Source organism: Corvus moneduloides, chromosome 1 (genome assembly GCF_009650955.1).
Source record: "Corvus moneduloides isolate bCorMon1 chromosome 1, bCorMon1.pri, whole genome shotgun sequence".
In the NCBI taxonomy this organism is placed as follows: Eukaryota; Metazoa; Chordata; class Aves; order Passeriformes; family Corvidae; genus Corvus; species Corvus moneduloides.
In genome coordinates this window covers 44,021,973-44,037,316 of record NC_045476.1, presented here as the reverse complement: position 1 = coordinate 44,037,316, position 15,344 = coordinate 44,021,973, and the positions used below count along the sequence as shown (strand labels likewise).

The window sequence follows — 15,344 nt, the reverse complement described above, 5'->3', positions numbered from 1 at the left end:
CAGGAAGAACCGCGGCTGCCCACCGGGGCTCCTCCCCGCGCCTGGGCCGGGGGTGGTGGGTCGCTCCAGCCAAATCACTTTTCTCCGTTGGGTGGACAGGGAGCGAGAGATGGACAGCAGAGGTTTCGGAGAAATGAGTAAATCGCCTCGCGATTATAACACGCTAGCGAATACAACACGCCTTTTCCCGCAGACGGGCTCCCCATCAGGGGACTGGGGGAAAAAAAAAAAAAACCCAATACTTTTTACCTTTGGAAAATTGAAGGGTCTCTGTGTGTGTGTGTGTGTGTGTGTATGTTAGTGCTGTCGCTGCCAAGCCCAGAATTTTGTTTTCTCTCCCAGCATGCGTTGATGACATCACGAAGTGCCCCTTCTTTGTGTGTCAGTGATGTCACCAAATGCAGTGTGGGGGACAATGGAATCCTGAACTCCGGGCGAGGGCGAGTGGGAAGCGGCTGCTCCTGCTGCTGGTTCAGGGCTGAGCCGGGGGAGGGAAGGGAGGACACAGCTGCTGCTTTAGGGCTGAAACAGGTGAGAGACGGGAAAGCTGCCGGGGATTCCTTTTGCCTGGATTGGTGGGGGCGAGTGGGCTTTGGGCTAGGCTCTTCTTTCTTTTTTTCTTCCCCCCCCCCCCCCCCCCCCCCCCCTTATTGCTTTCAAACTGAGACAGGTGAGAAGTTGCTGCTGCTGCCGGAGGGACAAAGCAGGTGAGGCAGGGGAGAAGCTTTGGGGTTGAAACAGTTGTGAGAATAGGAGGAAAGCAAGCAGCCCCAGCGCCGAGCCTAATATCCCCCTCTGAGCCTTAAAAAAGCAGCCCCGGGAGCTGCCCCTCTCCCAGCCACCTGCTTCCACCGTGTCCCCGCGGGGCTCTCGCACAGAAGCAGCAGCGGAGCCGGGGAGGGAGCCTGTCCCTCTCCCCCGCGACACCCCTGCAGGTTACTTTTCAGAGGGTCTCCATTAAAAACTCACGTCCCTCTCCGCATGCCCCTTTCTTCCCTCCCTGGGGGGAGGGAAAGGGGGGGGGGGGGGCCGTGGCTGCCGGGATCCCCCTCCATCCCCGGAGCGGGGGCTCCGCCGCCCGCCCCCGCCACCCCCCGCTCCGCGCCGGGTGGCGCCCCGGCCCCGCCGCCCCCCAGCCCCGCTCGGCGGTGGGGGAGGCAGCCAGGGAAGCCATTGCCTGTTTAATAGTTGCTGTTGCAGCACTTCCGCTTCTCTCCCAGCGAGAGAGACACGAGTGGCCAGGCCCAGCCGCACCGAGGAGGAGCAGCCAGACACAAAGGGAGAGGTAGGGGGACGGGGCACCCCCCGCCGCCCTCCCCGGGGGCAGGGGCGAGGGGCAGGGCCGGCCGCGGCCCGGAGATGGGGCGGCAGCCGGCGGGGCAGGGGGGTCGCGCCCGGGGCTGTCAAGTACCTCTGTCCCCCGGCCCTCCGGGCCCGCGGCTGGGGCAGCTCGGCCGGGCCCCCTCCGGCTGTCGCCCGGCGGGGGCAGGGGAGCTCCCTGGGGGCCCGTGGCCCTGGGAGGGAGGCGGCCGTGTGCCGCCCCCCCTGGGCCCGCGGCTGCCCCCCTCGCCTCTCCCCCGAACTCTCCCGGGGTGCTCTGCCAGCCCCCCCATCCCTCCCGACGGCTTCTCGCCCCTCTCGGGTGTGGACCTGCCCTCGGTAGCCCGCCGTGCTCGCCCTCCTCCCCTCTGCCCCCGGGGTGCTCGCATGGACCCGGGCTGCCTCCCTCTGGCCCCCGCTGCCCCCCTCCCTGACACCGGCCTCCCCGGGCCCTCCACTCTCGACCCTCGTAGGCCCTGGCCCTCCTTTCCTCCACGCCCCCCCCGGCACAGACCCTCTGCTCCCTTCCCCCTCGGCTGGCATATGCCCCTCGGTGCAGTGGGCCTCGCTGGGTCCCACCAGTGCACCCCACTCCCTCCGTAGCCCTTCCCCTTGGTTTGCTCCCTTCCTGCCCGTGTGCCCTCACGGCTTCCAACACCCGATCCCACAAACAGGGGTTATCCAGCAGGCAGGGGTTTCCCACCACAGGTCGCACATCTGCCAGGGTCTTCCTTGTGTTGCCAGTGATGCCCCACTTCCATTTTAGAACTGGCGACGGTCACCCCCCCAGCCCCATCCCTTCCTGCCTCCCCCACGTGCCTCCCGGGAACCCAAGGGACCGGCGCTGTTCCATTTTTATCTCCTACACCCCTAGGCTCGATAGTGGTGGGTGGTGATGGCTCTTCTTGTGTGTGCAGTTTGGGGGAGATTAGAAAGAATTGCTTTGAGCTTCCCTGATCCTCGCAGTCATCCTCGTTCCAGTCTCCTCTCATTTTGCACTTGCTTTCTGAGAGGAAGCTTTTAAAGTCCCTTTCCCCCTGCTCCTCGGTGTTACTAGTGCAGGGGAAGCTACTGCTCCTCCTGCTGTGGCTGTAGGGCCTAGAGAGGAGAGGGAGACACGAGGATCCTTTAAAAGGAGCATGACCCAAACACAGAGCAAGATTGTCAGCAGCCTTTCTCTGTGTGTGTTTGTGTTCACTGTTTGTTCCCCACGCCCCATGGTGTCTCCTCTCCAGGTTGGGGTGTGTGGTGGGGGGGTCGCTATGTCGGATGACGATTCGAGGGCCAGCACCAGCTCCTCCTCATCTTCATCCTCCAACCAACAGACAGAGAAAGAGGCAAGCACGCCTAAGAAGAAGGAAAGCAAAGTCAGCATGAGTAAAAACTCTAAACTGCTATCTACCAGTGCCAAGAGGTGAGGCTGCAGTCAGTTTTCTCACTGATTTGTTGCATCTTCCCTTCTTCCTCATTTTATTTTGCTCCGTTCCCTTGCTTCTCTCATTCCTCAGCTGCAGCCCCTGTGCTCAACCTTTCCACATGAAACTGCTATTGTCTCACTTTTTTCAGGGTCTTGATGCAGTGAGTGTCTGCCCAACTTCTCTGCTCTCTGGTCCCTCTTCCTGCTTATCCCAATTTTTTTCCTGGGTTTTCTTCTTCTGGGCTGTTATTCTGACCCTCAATTATTTCTGCTGTCTTTTCCTTTTTCCTTACTAGCATTTGTTATGGGAATGGTCTAGGATTGGCATTTAGACCGTATTTTTTTTCTGTGCTACTGGAGGCTATATGGTCTGAAGTAAGGCATTGCATTTCAACACCCGTTTCCATCTCTCGTGGGTTGGAGTCTAGAGTGTCTTTTTTTTCTTTCCAGGACTGATTTGGAGATTAATTAATGTTTGTGAAGTTTTGAGTTTGCTTGCTTTGGGGGAGTGCACTCCAGTGTAAGGGGTGTAATATAGCCCCAGATCTTTACCAACAAATACATTACTGTTATTTTTGTCTGTTCATCACCTATATTGAATTTTCTAAGTATGGTTGGATGCTGGCTGGAATAAACAATCCAGAGCAGGTCCACTTGTGGACATTCTGCTCTAAAATAGTCTTTGCTCACAGCACAGAGTGGGTTTGGGCTTTTTTTGAAAATAAAGTACTTTTTATTGCGGAATAATGTGTAGGGAGAGACACCTGCATAGAACAGTAATTCCAGAACAGCTATGTCAGTCAGTTTTCTTCACTTGGATTGACTCTTGGAGCTACTCATTTAAAAAAAAAAAAAATTGTTACCCTTTCTTACTTATTCTGTGTGTCACCTGAATTCAGCACCATCCTGCTCCAGGGAGCTAAGCTGACAAATGGAAGTTTTCAAGCAAACTTGCAATCCTTCAGTAAGAATAATAAACCATCTCACTGAACAGCTTTGCCAAGCAGCAGAGAGGTTGTATCAGTAGGTGTCAAAAGTGACTGGGGTTTTATGCAAATACCCTGTTGAAGCAACTAAGTTCTCTGTGGCTTTGTAGCATTTAGGCAGTTTGGTTATTTCAGATCTCCACTTAGCAGGTTTCCATGGTAAACGGACATAGATAGTGGCAAGCAGTGCTTACGTGTTGTGCCCTTCACTCTTTTAAGGAGAAGATTTTTAAACTGCCTCCTGTGGAAAGGCTGTGGTCCTTGTGTGTGACAAGTGGCAGGAGAATGCTGGCTGTGTTTAAAGCAGAAGAGAGGCAGGCTGGGTGGGGAAATCTGGAAGGGAAGCCTGAGTGACAGTAATGGGACTCCAGGGAAGAGGATGATAGCTGTTTGGGCGTTTTGTGGCAAAAGCGGCGTAAGCCCAGAATAGTCTGGGCCGGGAGGACAGGGTGTTGGCTTAGCACAGTGGAGAGAGGGAGCGTCTGGAGCCCTAGGGAGGGTACATGGGGATGTTGTATGGCTCTCAAGGGTGAAGAGAAGGAAGAATTGAAGGTAGTAGGAATGTGCAGGAGCCTTGGAAATAGATATTCACCTTCCTTAAAGTGTCCTTGAGAATGGCGCAGTTATTGACTCCCTCAGGGCTGTGGTTTTTTTTTTCTCAGGATGGTGATGAGAAGCTGGGGGAGAGAGGAGGGAGCCAATTTGGCAATGACTGTTTCTCCCAATCCCGTAAGACAAAATTCCTTTTCAGACTGCAGTTTCCTCTTGGTGCATCACATTTGCAGAGGTTTCCCCTCATTTTACAGGCTGGTTGGCAGAGCAAAGCGGACAGTCTTTTTCACTGTGTGGTTGGCATCTTTGTAGGAGCATTGAGCAGTGCACCTGTCTGGGTTCAGTGCATGATGCCTGTCTGCTTTTCTGCCTGTCTCTGTAACAGGGCAGGGCGCCTGTCCTGCTTAGGGGGGGTTTGGACTGGTGGGAGGCTGCAGCTGAGAGTGCCTCTCTCTTATGTGCTGTGGCAGGCTCACAGTGGCAGTATGTCTGCAAGGCGAATGTGTTAACTGCTATCCCACACAGTGACTTACCTTTGTTCCTTCTTGCTTTATTGCCACAGGATTCAGAAGGAATTGGCTGACATCACCTTAGATCCACCTCCCAACTGCAGGTTGGTGTCGATTCCTTACCTGAGGAGAGTGGGGGAAGGTGAGGGGCTGAAGTGTGCCTGTGTGTTGTAACTCTGTTCAGAGGCTCTGGATGGAGCAGAGGAATGGCTGTTTAGGTGGCCAACTACTTTCATGAATGCTTGCACGACTTTAAATAGTTTCCAGGTGGGATATCTCCAGAGATTGTATGTGTTTTGACCAGTTTTCTATTTGTTTGCGGGGTTGTTTTGTTTTTTTAACAATTGCCTTTCAATATGTTGTACTGTTTTGTGTGTGTACATTTCAGAAACTGGTCTATAAAGAAGAGTGTGAAAACTTTCTCCTTGTTTGTTTTGGTTTTAGTTTATAACTCTAATGCCTGACTGCACTAATCTTATATAAATAAGAGTCTTGCCAAGGGAGCAGAGAATAGTAGAATGCTATGAGGTTTTTAGCTCAGAGTTCTGTTGTGAACAGCAGCTGACAGTGGAAGAGAAGGCGAATTTGTCACTCAGTGGGTGCCCCACTGGAACATACATCTTAGCTGATGAAACAGAAAGCAGGGATATTGTTGCCCTTTATAACCAGCTTGTTTTTAAGTATGTTTTAGGAACTTGTACTGTTTTTTTAAAACATTACCAGGTTGATTTGTTTCATTGCATGGTGTCCCTGAGCCTCTTTTGCATTTGGAGAGGAGACAGTAGTAGTGTAATATCTTTGGTTATATTTGCTCATCCAAGAGGAAAGAGGCTTTTGGTCTGGTCTGTTTGCCACAGCCTAACTCTGTTCCCATCTTCTTGCTGTAGCTGAGGTTTGATGTCTTTTGATGTTGGTAATAGCAGAAATCAGAGAAAATTATGTTTATAAATAACTGTTTAAATTGGTCTTTCTAGTATTGAGTTTCCACCCACAAATGTACATGAACCTTTTTATTGAAGCTTTTTGCCACTGTTAGTCTGTGGGGAGGCATTAGCACAAGAGTTAGCCTGACAGGTCCAGAGCCACCCTTTCAGTACCAGTCCCAAGGATCAAAATTAATTAAAGGAGGGATTGAGTGTGATGTGTGACATCTAGTCTGATACTAAGAAGATTTTTGTGCTGTTGGCATGGTAGCCAATAAGCTCTGAAATCTTTAACTGGGACAATGTTGTTTTAGGGACAGTAATGGCTTACCTGAATATTACAAAATTTCCAGTTCTTGGGCTAGAGATGTCTGTCCTGTGTGCATCCCAGCTCTGTGTCAGGATGAAGTCCACATGCTTTTCCTTCCTCCTTCCACATTCACCTGATTTTCATGAGAAGGAAACACAGAAGCAGGCACATCTCAGGCACTGTTACTTGCTCTCTAGATAACTGAGTCTGGATGGTCAAGGTGCTGGGACTTCAGTCTGAACTTTGCAAATCTATCCAAAAGTTGTGATAGTATATGAGTGTGTTAGATTGCGTGTTTCTTCTGAAGGTTTGTGTAAATAATATTAGAACTCTAGTTTGTCCTTGTTTCAATTGGATTCATCCACAGGTAAAGATGAACTAGCAGACTACTATTCAAAATACAGTATAGGTTTGGTTTTTCTTTTTTAATTACATAGACCATTGAGGATAATGCACTTCAAGGCCCACATAGTAAGTTTGTGCTATTTCAGCCCTCACAAATATTTCTAATGGTAAAAATTAGTTTGTAGTACAAGTAGTGATGATTAATCTTCGTCCATAGTGGAGTTACAAGTATTCTGCATTCCTTTTGACTTTCAAATGAGTGACAGTGAAGGCTGGCAACTCTTGCAAGTAATGCATTAAACTGGTGTAGTTGTTACTGCCTTTTAATATGTTGATAAGTAGGAAAACGTGAGTGGACGGGTTTGTTGTGTGTGTATGTGACCAAAGGAGTTTTGGTATTGCTCATCTTCGGGTGAAGTCATCCTACTTCTGTAAAGATGGTGCTGAGAGTGAAGGAGAGCAGCTCTGCTTATGGCTAACAAGGCTCCAGTTGTGCAGTCAGGCACTGAGAGTTTGCCTCTGTAGCAGCTGATTTGTAGAAAGGTAGGCAGGTGCCTGTTGCCACAACAGTGAGATGAGTTTCAGCTATTGCATTTATGGGGAAAGTTCACCTCTTGTGAAAAAAAGAAATAGAAATAGTCAGTTTATGACTGTGGGGAGATTAAGCACGTGAGAGACTCTGGTTGCTGCATGATGTTTAAGGTTGCCAAAATTTGTTCTTGGGAAGCCTGCTAACAGTGTCACTGCTTTCCTTTATATTTTTTCCTTTCGTATGAACATTACTGGCATGCTGTGAAGGAGATATTAAATACATAGTTCAAGAACTTAGTTTCAATTTCCTGCCTTTATGGCTTTGCTCATTCTAACTTTTCCTCTGTCCTCCTGCCCCTCACATCTCTGATGCCTTTGTGCCTCTACAGATTTTTTTCAGGCGTCACTGGAGGAGAGGCCAGTCCTCTCCTTTTAGGCATCTCATTCTTTTAGTTTAATCTTAAAACTTACATATTCAGGGCATTATGTATGATGCCACATACTACCTGTTGTGCTGTCAATTTTATGGGTTGCCAAAGCCTCAAGTCACATTTGAAAATGTTCGTCCAAAACTGTATCCCATGTTATGTTGGAAACATCATAATATTCTTTTTTTTTCTTTTTCCTGGACATCTGTTCTTACACCCCTCACCACCATGTTTGTATTTTCCCCTGTTTTATACTTGGTGTTTGATAGAAGTTTGTGGTTGGCTGTGCTTTAATGTTTGGCCTCACTGCGAAATACTGTTCTTCTTTCAGTCTTAATGCAGTAATGGGAGTTCAAGATATTTAACACATCCCAGAGCAGCTCTGTATATTGCAAGACAAAGATTCAGGTTGTGAATGATTTTTAGTAAGAACTTAGTTTTACCACATCTTATATGAGGTATTTTTGTTCTTATAAAATACGACATACAAGATGCAATTGCAAATAGTGACAACCATTTGACATTTCAAACAAAATAGCTTAAAATGAAATGTTTCATTTTTATTTTTGTAGCTTGCAGTGACTGTGTTTTCATGTGTGTAACCCACAGATCATCTGTTTAAAAAACAAAAACCAAAAAACCCAAACCCCAAGCACACTCAACACCCTGTGATTGAGCAGCTGTGTGGTTTTTACACATATGCGGGTAATATGAGGGGAATTTTATTCCAGAACTTCCTCTCTCCTCAGTACTTTCCTTGCTTCTGGTTTTTCCATAGCTTGCGTGTGTCCCCCAAAAGCTTACTTGGGCTTGTCTCTCACTGACTGCTTCATTTCTCATAGTCCCTTTGCCCTTCTGTCTCCTTCCTCAGGCTGTGATTTTGATTTTCACAGGCTAGTACAGTTAGTTGTGCAGAGGTGCAGAATATGTGCATGGAAACAGTCTCTGTTTGGCCTGCATTCAAAAAGTAGATTTTTGGACTTGGAAACATTTTCTAAAAAGGTATATTTAATATGTGCCGCAAATTCGTGGGTTCCTGATGGGAGCAATGCTGTCCTCATAAGTGTCCTAGTGTAGTGTATGTTTGGCAGCTACTTCTGAATGGATTTTAGCCCTCTTCATCATTTTCAGAAGGACAGTGCTCTGAAGGTCTTTAATTTCTGAAAGATGATTGGACTCCCGATATTAATACTGAGTTATGAAAGTTAAATGTGGCTTTCAAGTTCAAAAGGTAGTTAGTGGTTAATATGAATTGGAGAATAACTGTTCGGACCTAAAGTGTTTTAAATCTTTAAGAGTGTATCTGGTGATCTCTCCTCCTACTTTGTATTATATCAGAGAGTTTAACTCTTGCTTTAGAACTCAGAGAAGGTTACTAGGAATTTCTTACTTTTGGTCTTTTGTATATGTTGGTGACAGAGGAGGTGCCATGCCTTTGCTTTGGGTCTGCAGATGTCAAAATATGGTTCCATCTTGCTATGTAGGTAGTCCTGACTTTTGTTTGCTGGTAACACTTGTGAGTGTTGTGCAAAAGCTTTCCTTCTGTCTCTGTGATGAAGTCTCCAAAGCTTTAAGAGAAGTTAATTAAAGCTTTAAGTACTTTTTATTCGCTTCATGTCGTTTATTCAACCTCTATATCTAAGCATCTCCTGATGGTAAATCTTCTTATTGATGTGAAGTTATGAAACAAGTGGTTTTCCCCATTTTTAGGAATGGGGAGTTAGAGCACACAAAAAACAAGGTACTTGCCCAAGTCATGCAGAAAGTCTCTGGCAAAGTAGAGTAATGAATGTAAATCTCCTTTGTTTCAAGCTAACTTGCAGCTGAGCTGTTCTGCTGAAACCGTGTGCATCAGTTACATTATGAGAAGGGCTTTGAATTTGTGTTTTATTGGGTGTCTGGTATTGACTGTATGTAAGCATGGTAATTTAATGTTATTTTTCCCATCTGTGTAGAGGGACCAAAATGGATATTAACTAGAATTAATGTTTTTTAGTCTATCTTAACCAAACTGGAACAACTTTGTCTCCACATGCCTCATTTAAGTCCATATAGGCAAGACCAGCTGTTATTTAAACAAAAATAATTTTCAAACCTTTGCTGAAGGAGGCATTTACCTGCAGGGTTTACCATTGCTTCAGAGCAAAATGCTATCACAAATTCATTTTTAAAATAATAATAAAATACAGTTGTGATTCTTGGCGCCTTCAGCCAAGTTTTTGTAAATTTGCAAAATAAGGACCAGATCTCCTTGAGAGTCTCGTGAAAGTTAACTGTCAGCACTTAATAAATATGTGTCTCAGTAAAGATGGTGGGGAGAAGTGCTCTCCATTATAGTGTATGGAATATTAATAGTTTTCAAAACTTTGCAGTGTAGAATTAAAGTTTCTTGGCTTGAGAGAAGTCTGCATAAAATGTGTGGCTCAAAGGCAGTTTTGAACTCAACAGCTTCATATTATAATTACTATATTTCATCTACATACCATGGAAGTCTGGCATTTGTCTTGCTTACATTTGTTTTTTATGGTGCTTGTAATTTTTTGCAAATGTATTTTTTCAATACTTTCAACTCCAATAATGCTTTAAGTGCTTTTGCTTTTAAATCTTGTATATTATCTAAGGATGGATTGTCAGTGTTAAACTCTAATATCAGTGTTGTTTTTGTTATTATCATTATCATGTGTAAAATAGTCCTTCCTGAACACAACCATATTCTAGCATAAACTTTCTGGTCTTATGTTTTCTAAGTAACAATGTCTAATATTTCTAATATTTTTCTTAGTATGCACAGTCAAATTATTAGATCAGGAAGGACACATATGCCAGCTTTTGCTCCCTTGCATAAATAAAAAATTAATATCACCTTTAATGAAGGTGAATTATCAGCTTACAAAAGTGGTTTTAGAACTCTTTTTTTCTATTTCCTCTTGTGTTGCATTGAAAATGTGTTTTCTGTGAGAAGTTTCCAGATGTAGGATAGGAAGGACCTTCATAATTAGTGCTGTGTGTGCTTGAAAAATATCTTTTGTCGTATAAAATACCAGTGGTTCAGCATTCCCTCCTCGCTTTGTTTGGCATGTGATCCCTGGAGAAATAACTCTTCCTTTTGAAATGGTGTATTAACTAATTTAGAGATCCTCTGCAGCTGTGTATGGTCTCGCTTGCAAACCATAAAAATAATACATTTCTACACGGGGTGAATTTAAGTATGTGGAGGTTAGCAGCTCCTGCAGGCAAAGTCCTCTGCCCGATGTACTCAGACAAAGACTGCGCAGGAGCAGTTTCTTTGCTGAGGCTCAATTAGTTAATATTACAGGAATTAACTTTCCTGAAGCTACTTCTGTTTTTATTTTAACTGTCAGAAGTGTTTTGATGGCCAGGCTGTTCGGACACTGTGGCAGAAGCTTGCTGATGCTGTGGTAGATTTTGTTTGGCACATCCTGGCTTGGGAATTCCCAAATGAACTGCATTCTGTGCTCTTGCATGCCAAACATGGAAATGATGAATCTTGAGAGCGGCTGTGAAATTGTATCATGGCTAAGAACAAAGAGGTTTGAAATCCCTTCTGTGCACACTCCCTTGTATACCACTTAATTTTATTATTTGACTTTCAGTTTTGCTGCCCTTGGAGGGCACTGTGCAACTGTGTTTATGATGCTGCATATATGTTTTATCTGACAAATTCTTATTATTTCCTCTCAGTTACTCAGTCTTGTTTGGTTTTTCAGTTGTATTCCAGCACTGCTTGTCTAGATTTTTATACTGGATATGTGTATAGCAGCAGGTTATATGTCTGGTTTTGTTTGAAGAAATATGCATTATATGTGTATGATACTCCATAGACATAAATGGGAAATACCATACGTGTGCTGTTCATAGTTTAGGGGTTGAATCCATCTTGCCTTTTTATATGAAGACAAAATTACCCATGGATAACTGGCTTGTCTGGGAGATTGAGGAGGATGGGTTCGTGTTTGAGGATTTCAACAAGAGCAGGTTGCCAGCGACTGAGAGCCTTGTGGTTTCTGAAGAATGGGTTGGTTTTGGGAGCCGGTAACATTGCGTCTGGCAGATGTTTGCTTTGGCCCCGCTGTTGGAAGGCGTGGTGCTGGGGATGGAAATGGAGTTCACCTGCACTGGTTCATCAGTGGATTCATGTCATCAGTGAGTTTGTGTGTAGTGAAACTTGCAGCCTCTGCCTGCACTCTTCTGTAGTTGTACATGACAGACCAGCCTTCCATGCAGCACCTTTTCAGAAGCATTTAATGTACCAAAAAAAGGATACTATTTTATGGGAATGGGTTAAGAGACTACTGCACACCTGTGCAGACTCACACCACGTTCAAAGTTAAGGGCTATGCTTTCTCCACAAAACAAAGTGTTTCAAACTAAGTTAAGTTAATGATGCAATTTAGTCATTATAGGTAGAATCTTGCCAATCTGTACATTTATTTGAAGGAAATAAATTTATACCTATTTTTCCCTCTGAGGCTTAACAGTGGAGGTCTAAATACTCACTTCATTATATTACAAAACAAGGAAAGAACATGTATTGTCAAGTTCTATAAATAAACTACAACTGTCAAAATAAGCACTGTGCACTCAGGAATTCAGAGGGGTTTTCTTGTTTCTCTTGCCAATTTGCAAATTTCAGCAACATGCAGTTGAAATTCCGAGGCATTTGGAGAAAGTGTAATGGTTGCAACCATGCATTTAATACATATTTTCTGTGTGTAAGGGGCTAATTGACATTACAAGGAGATGTTGCAGAGCTGTATGCTTAACTTCAATATCCAATTTGCAGTGTTCTTTATTAGCCTGGACTCTGGGGAAAGGAAGCTGGGGGAGAAAAGGAGTGTGGGGCATGCAGACTGTAGCTTGGGGCAGATGTGGGGTTTGAATCTCCCCACTCACTCCAGTCTCTTCCATGATTTCACAACTGATGAGTCAGATAAGATGAAATTGAGCTGTTTTGAGAACGGGATTCAGGCCAAGTTTTGGCAGTTCATTTGTTTGAGAAAATACAAAGTAATTGGATTAAAGAGGCTGTACGATTAAAGATGTAGGGTCCTGTTAGATTTCTTTGCTTCTCTGTTTCTGTGAAACAGTTTGGAATTTAGGTCTCAATTCCTCCAGGAGCTTCAACTTTTAGAGTCAAAAGTGAGTGTGAACCAAATCAGATCAGCATGCTAGTAGATGTGTTTTGTACTTCGTATCAGTGTAAATGACTGTTTAAAAAGATTGCTCATCTCTCCCTCTGGAGCTGCTGGACTTGCTGGAAACAGAGAGAATCTTGAACTGGTACTGAGAATTGTAAAGACAAAATGGGGAGGAGCTTTCTGGAGCAGGTGGGCTGCTAATATTTAATATTTTTTCTGCTGTGGGTATCTGAGCAATACATGTTGGCCAGTGTGCCAATTCCAGTGTCTCGCTGGGAGAAATCAGGAGAGGGGTCTTGCTGTGTTTTCTTTTGATGCCTAACATTGTGCAGGGAGTTGCGCACGGGAGTAAAAAAGCCCCCAAACATTAAAAATTAATTCTGAAATCAAAAGTGTCTTTTCACAATAGGTGAATTGATGAAAAAAAAAAACTACTTCTGGTATGGTCTGAGAGCTTTGTCAGATTTATTGGAGACAGTGATTGTTTTACAAGGAAACTGCCAGAGAAACTGTCTTAAAGGTTTTAGATGCAGTTGGAATATCTTCACTGACATTTTAAGGTGCTAATTTAGGTGTCGACTGTTATGGATTGTCCTATATTTGCAGTTTTCAAGTGGACGACTTCTAGAAAGTTTCAGTGTGTTATTTTATATTCCGAACAAGTGTAGCTGCTCTGAGAAGTGGCCTATAAATGGTGGAGAAAGTGCAATTTATTTCATTGAAGCAGTGTTTAGCTGCTGCAGGTGGTTTTGAAAGAGTGCTAAAATGTACACAGCTGTAATAATACAGTTTTAAAGTAATTAGATCAATACTGTAGTATACTACTAAAGGTCATTTTATCAGAAGTCTCTGATCAATCAGATTGTTGTAATACTGTATTTGCACAGTACTTTCTGTATGTCTTAGTAACCTTTTTAATGGAGGTGAATGCATACAAGCCTTTATAGTTGGTGTCCTCCTTGTCTTCCTTATAAGTTATTTATCAACAAGAATTGTCTAGCTTTCTTTTTGATGGGGTAATTCTTAATATGAGATTCTCATCATATTTTGTAGTGCTTTGACTTCTGGTTAAAGTATTCATGCCTCCTTACACTTGGGTGACTGTGGGAGAGAGAAAAGACTGAAGGCTTTAAATAGCTGTGCTATGTCTCAAAACACCATGAATCTCATTGAGTTCTCCATTGCATTAAAATTGTGGTGATTCTGTCTTTCCTACTTTAAATTGAATTTCAACAGCACCCTTGTAATCTAGGAAATGAGGCAGGAAGATGTACAGTAGCGACAAGAGTGACCTAGGAGATGTAAGTTTTGGATGTAACTAGTGCCAGACCTTCAGCTGCCCTGCTGCTTGTCTTTCAGCTGCATCCCAGGGTTGAAATCTCTAGTGAAATCTTAATGTTTTCTTCAGAATAGTGTCTTTCCAATTTTTCCATCCCCTCACTCCCCTTGTGAGGTTAATCAGATTGCAGGTATTGGTAAGACTGGGAGATGAGTGAGTTGCAGATGAGGAACAGAAAAGGACATAAAACTACTCAAGGTAGCAAGATTGTAAAAGGTATTAATGGAGACTATAAGGGACAGCAGAGAGAGATGGCCCGTCAGGATGGCTGAGGAAAATTACACTGGTTGCTGGAACAGTTGCAGCAAAGGTGGAAGTAGGGACAAGACTGATGTTTTTCTGCTCCAGCAATTTAGCTCCACTTTCTGCTCCTTGCACTGTAAGGAGCAGAAGACACAGGGCATCCTCCTCTTGATGGATTGGGAGGACCATCCATGGGCCGCCTTCTTCTTGGGCATGAGTAGATTTTTGAAACAGTAAAGCATACAAGCTGCAACAATAGTTTTTCTGTTTTGGGCTTGTAGGTGTCACCCTATCCTCCCTTCCCCAAAAAAGTTCTGCTTATGTTGCAAAATTGCTTTTTTTCCCCCTTATCTGATAGAGGTAAATAAGTGAGTTGTTTTATTCAGCAGGTGTTGTATTATCTTGAGTATGTGATTTAGTTATTTTCCGATTTTGTGCACACCAGGGTTATCACAGCTGTTACTTTGCGATACTACTACATTGTAATAGGATAATGTATTTTGAGATATATTAGTGTTGGGGCTTTTTTCTTCCTGGATAGTGGCAGAGAAGTAATGAAGTCATCCAACAGCTAATCCCTTTCTTTGGTGTCTTTGTGCTCCTACTTCACCTTCCACCTCAATATCTAGGAGGACTATAAATATTGGTTAAGGAAATATGAGTTAAAATGCATAGCTATTGCATGTGTTGAGACATTCCAGTTTCAAGTACTTAGTAGTCACTTTGTGTACTCTTAATGACTATAAATATTATGTTACATACGAGGTTTTGTAATGTAAGATATGTCTTCTACATTGTTTTTCCCCCAGAAAAAGCAAATTTTCTAACCCCACAGACTGTGCAATCTGTACTTTCTGCATTGTATTTCAAGGATTTTGCCTTGTATTTCATAGAAAAGTCTTATTTATGAGGAGATGTAAAGTCTAGACAAATAATTTAGCATTGGGATTGTCCAGGTGCACATTTCACTGCATGCTAAGTAGCATAGAACTAGCCATTTAGGACATATTTATTAACTAGTACTGGATTTTGTCAGGAAAGACTGAAAAGTGGGGATTGGATAGCGGAGGCTTCGTGTGGTAACACTTTGCAGTGGGGATACAACAAGGTGGCAGGGTCCAGCCATAAAGGGTGGAGTGGTGATTTGGGTTTGGATCTGGAAAGGAGAGGTATCTTTTACCTACTGAAGTCTGTTCTGTTTGCAGCAGTCTACATTGATTCAGAACAAATGAGGAAAAAAAGGATGGAGCTAGAGTTGATGGCTGAACTATGACATACTAGG

General features: G+C 44.1%; 1 protein-coding gene across 4 annotated transcripts in view; it reads left to right on the top strand.

The window, feature by feature from the left end:
- Positions 1-336: 336 nt before the first annotated feature.
- The window catches only part of UBE2E1 (ubiquitin conjugating enzyme E2 E1), a 44,072-nt gene continuing 29,064 nt past the window's right edge, over positions 337-15,344 (top strand). The window contains exons 1-5 of one of the 4 annotated variants that reach the window (XM_032108159.1): positions 337-531; positions 671-707; positions 1,221-1,285; positions 2,646-2,734; positions 4,838-4,888. In XM_032108159.1, the coding sequence (XP_031964050.1) occupies positions 352-531; positions 671-707; positions 1,221-1,285; positions 2,646-2,734; positions 4,838-4,888 (422 nt within the window). In that variant the 5' untranslated portion in view covers positions 337-351. Of the gene's footprint in view, positions 532-670; positions 708-1,014; positions 1,286-2,555; positions 2,735-4,837; positions 4,889-15,344 lie in introns of those variants that run through there. The other 3 variants (XM_032108139.1, XM_032108132.1, XM_032108148.1) reach the window with 3 other exon arrangements.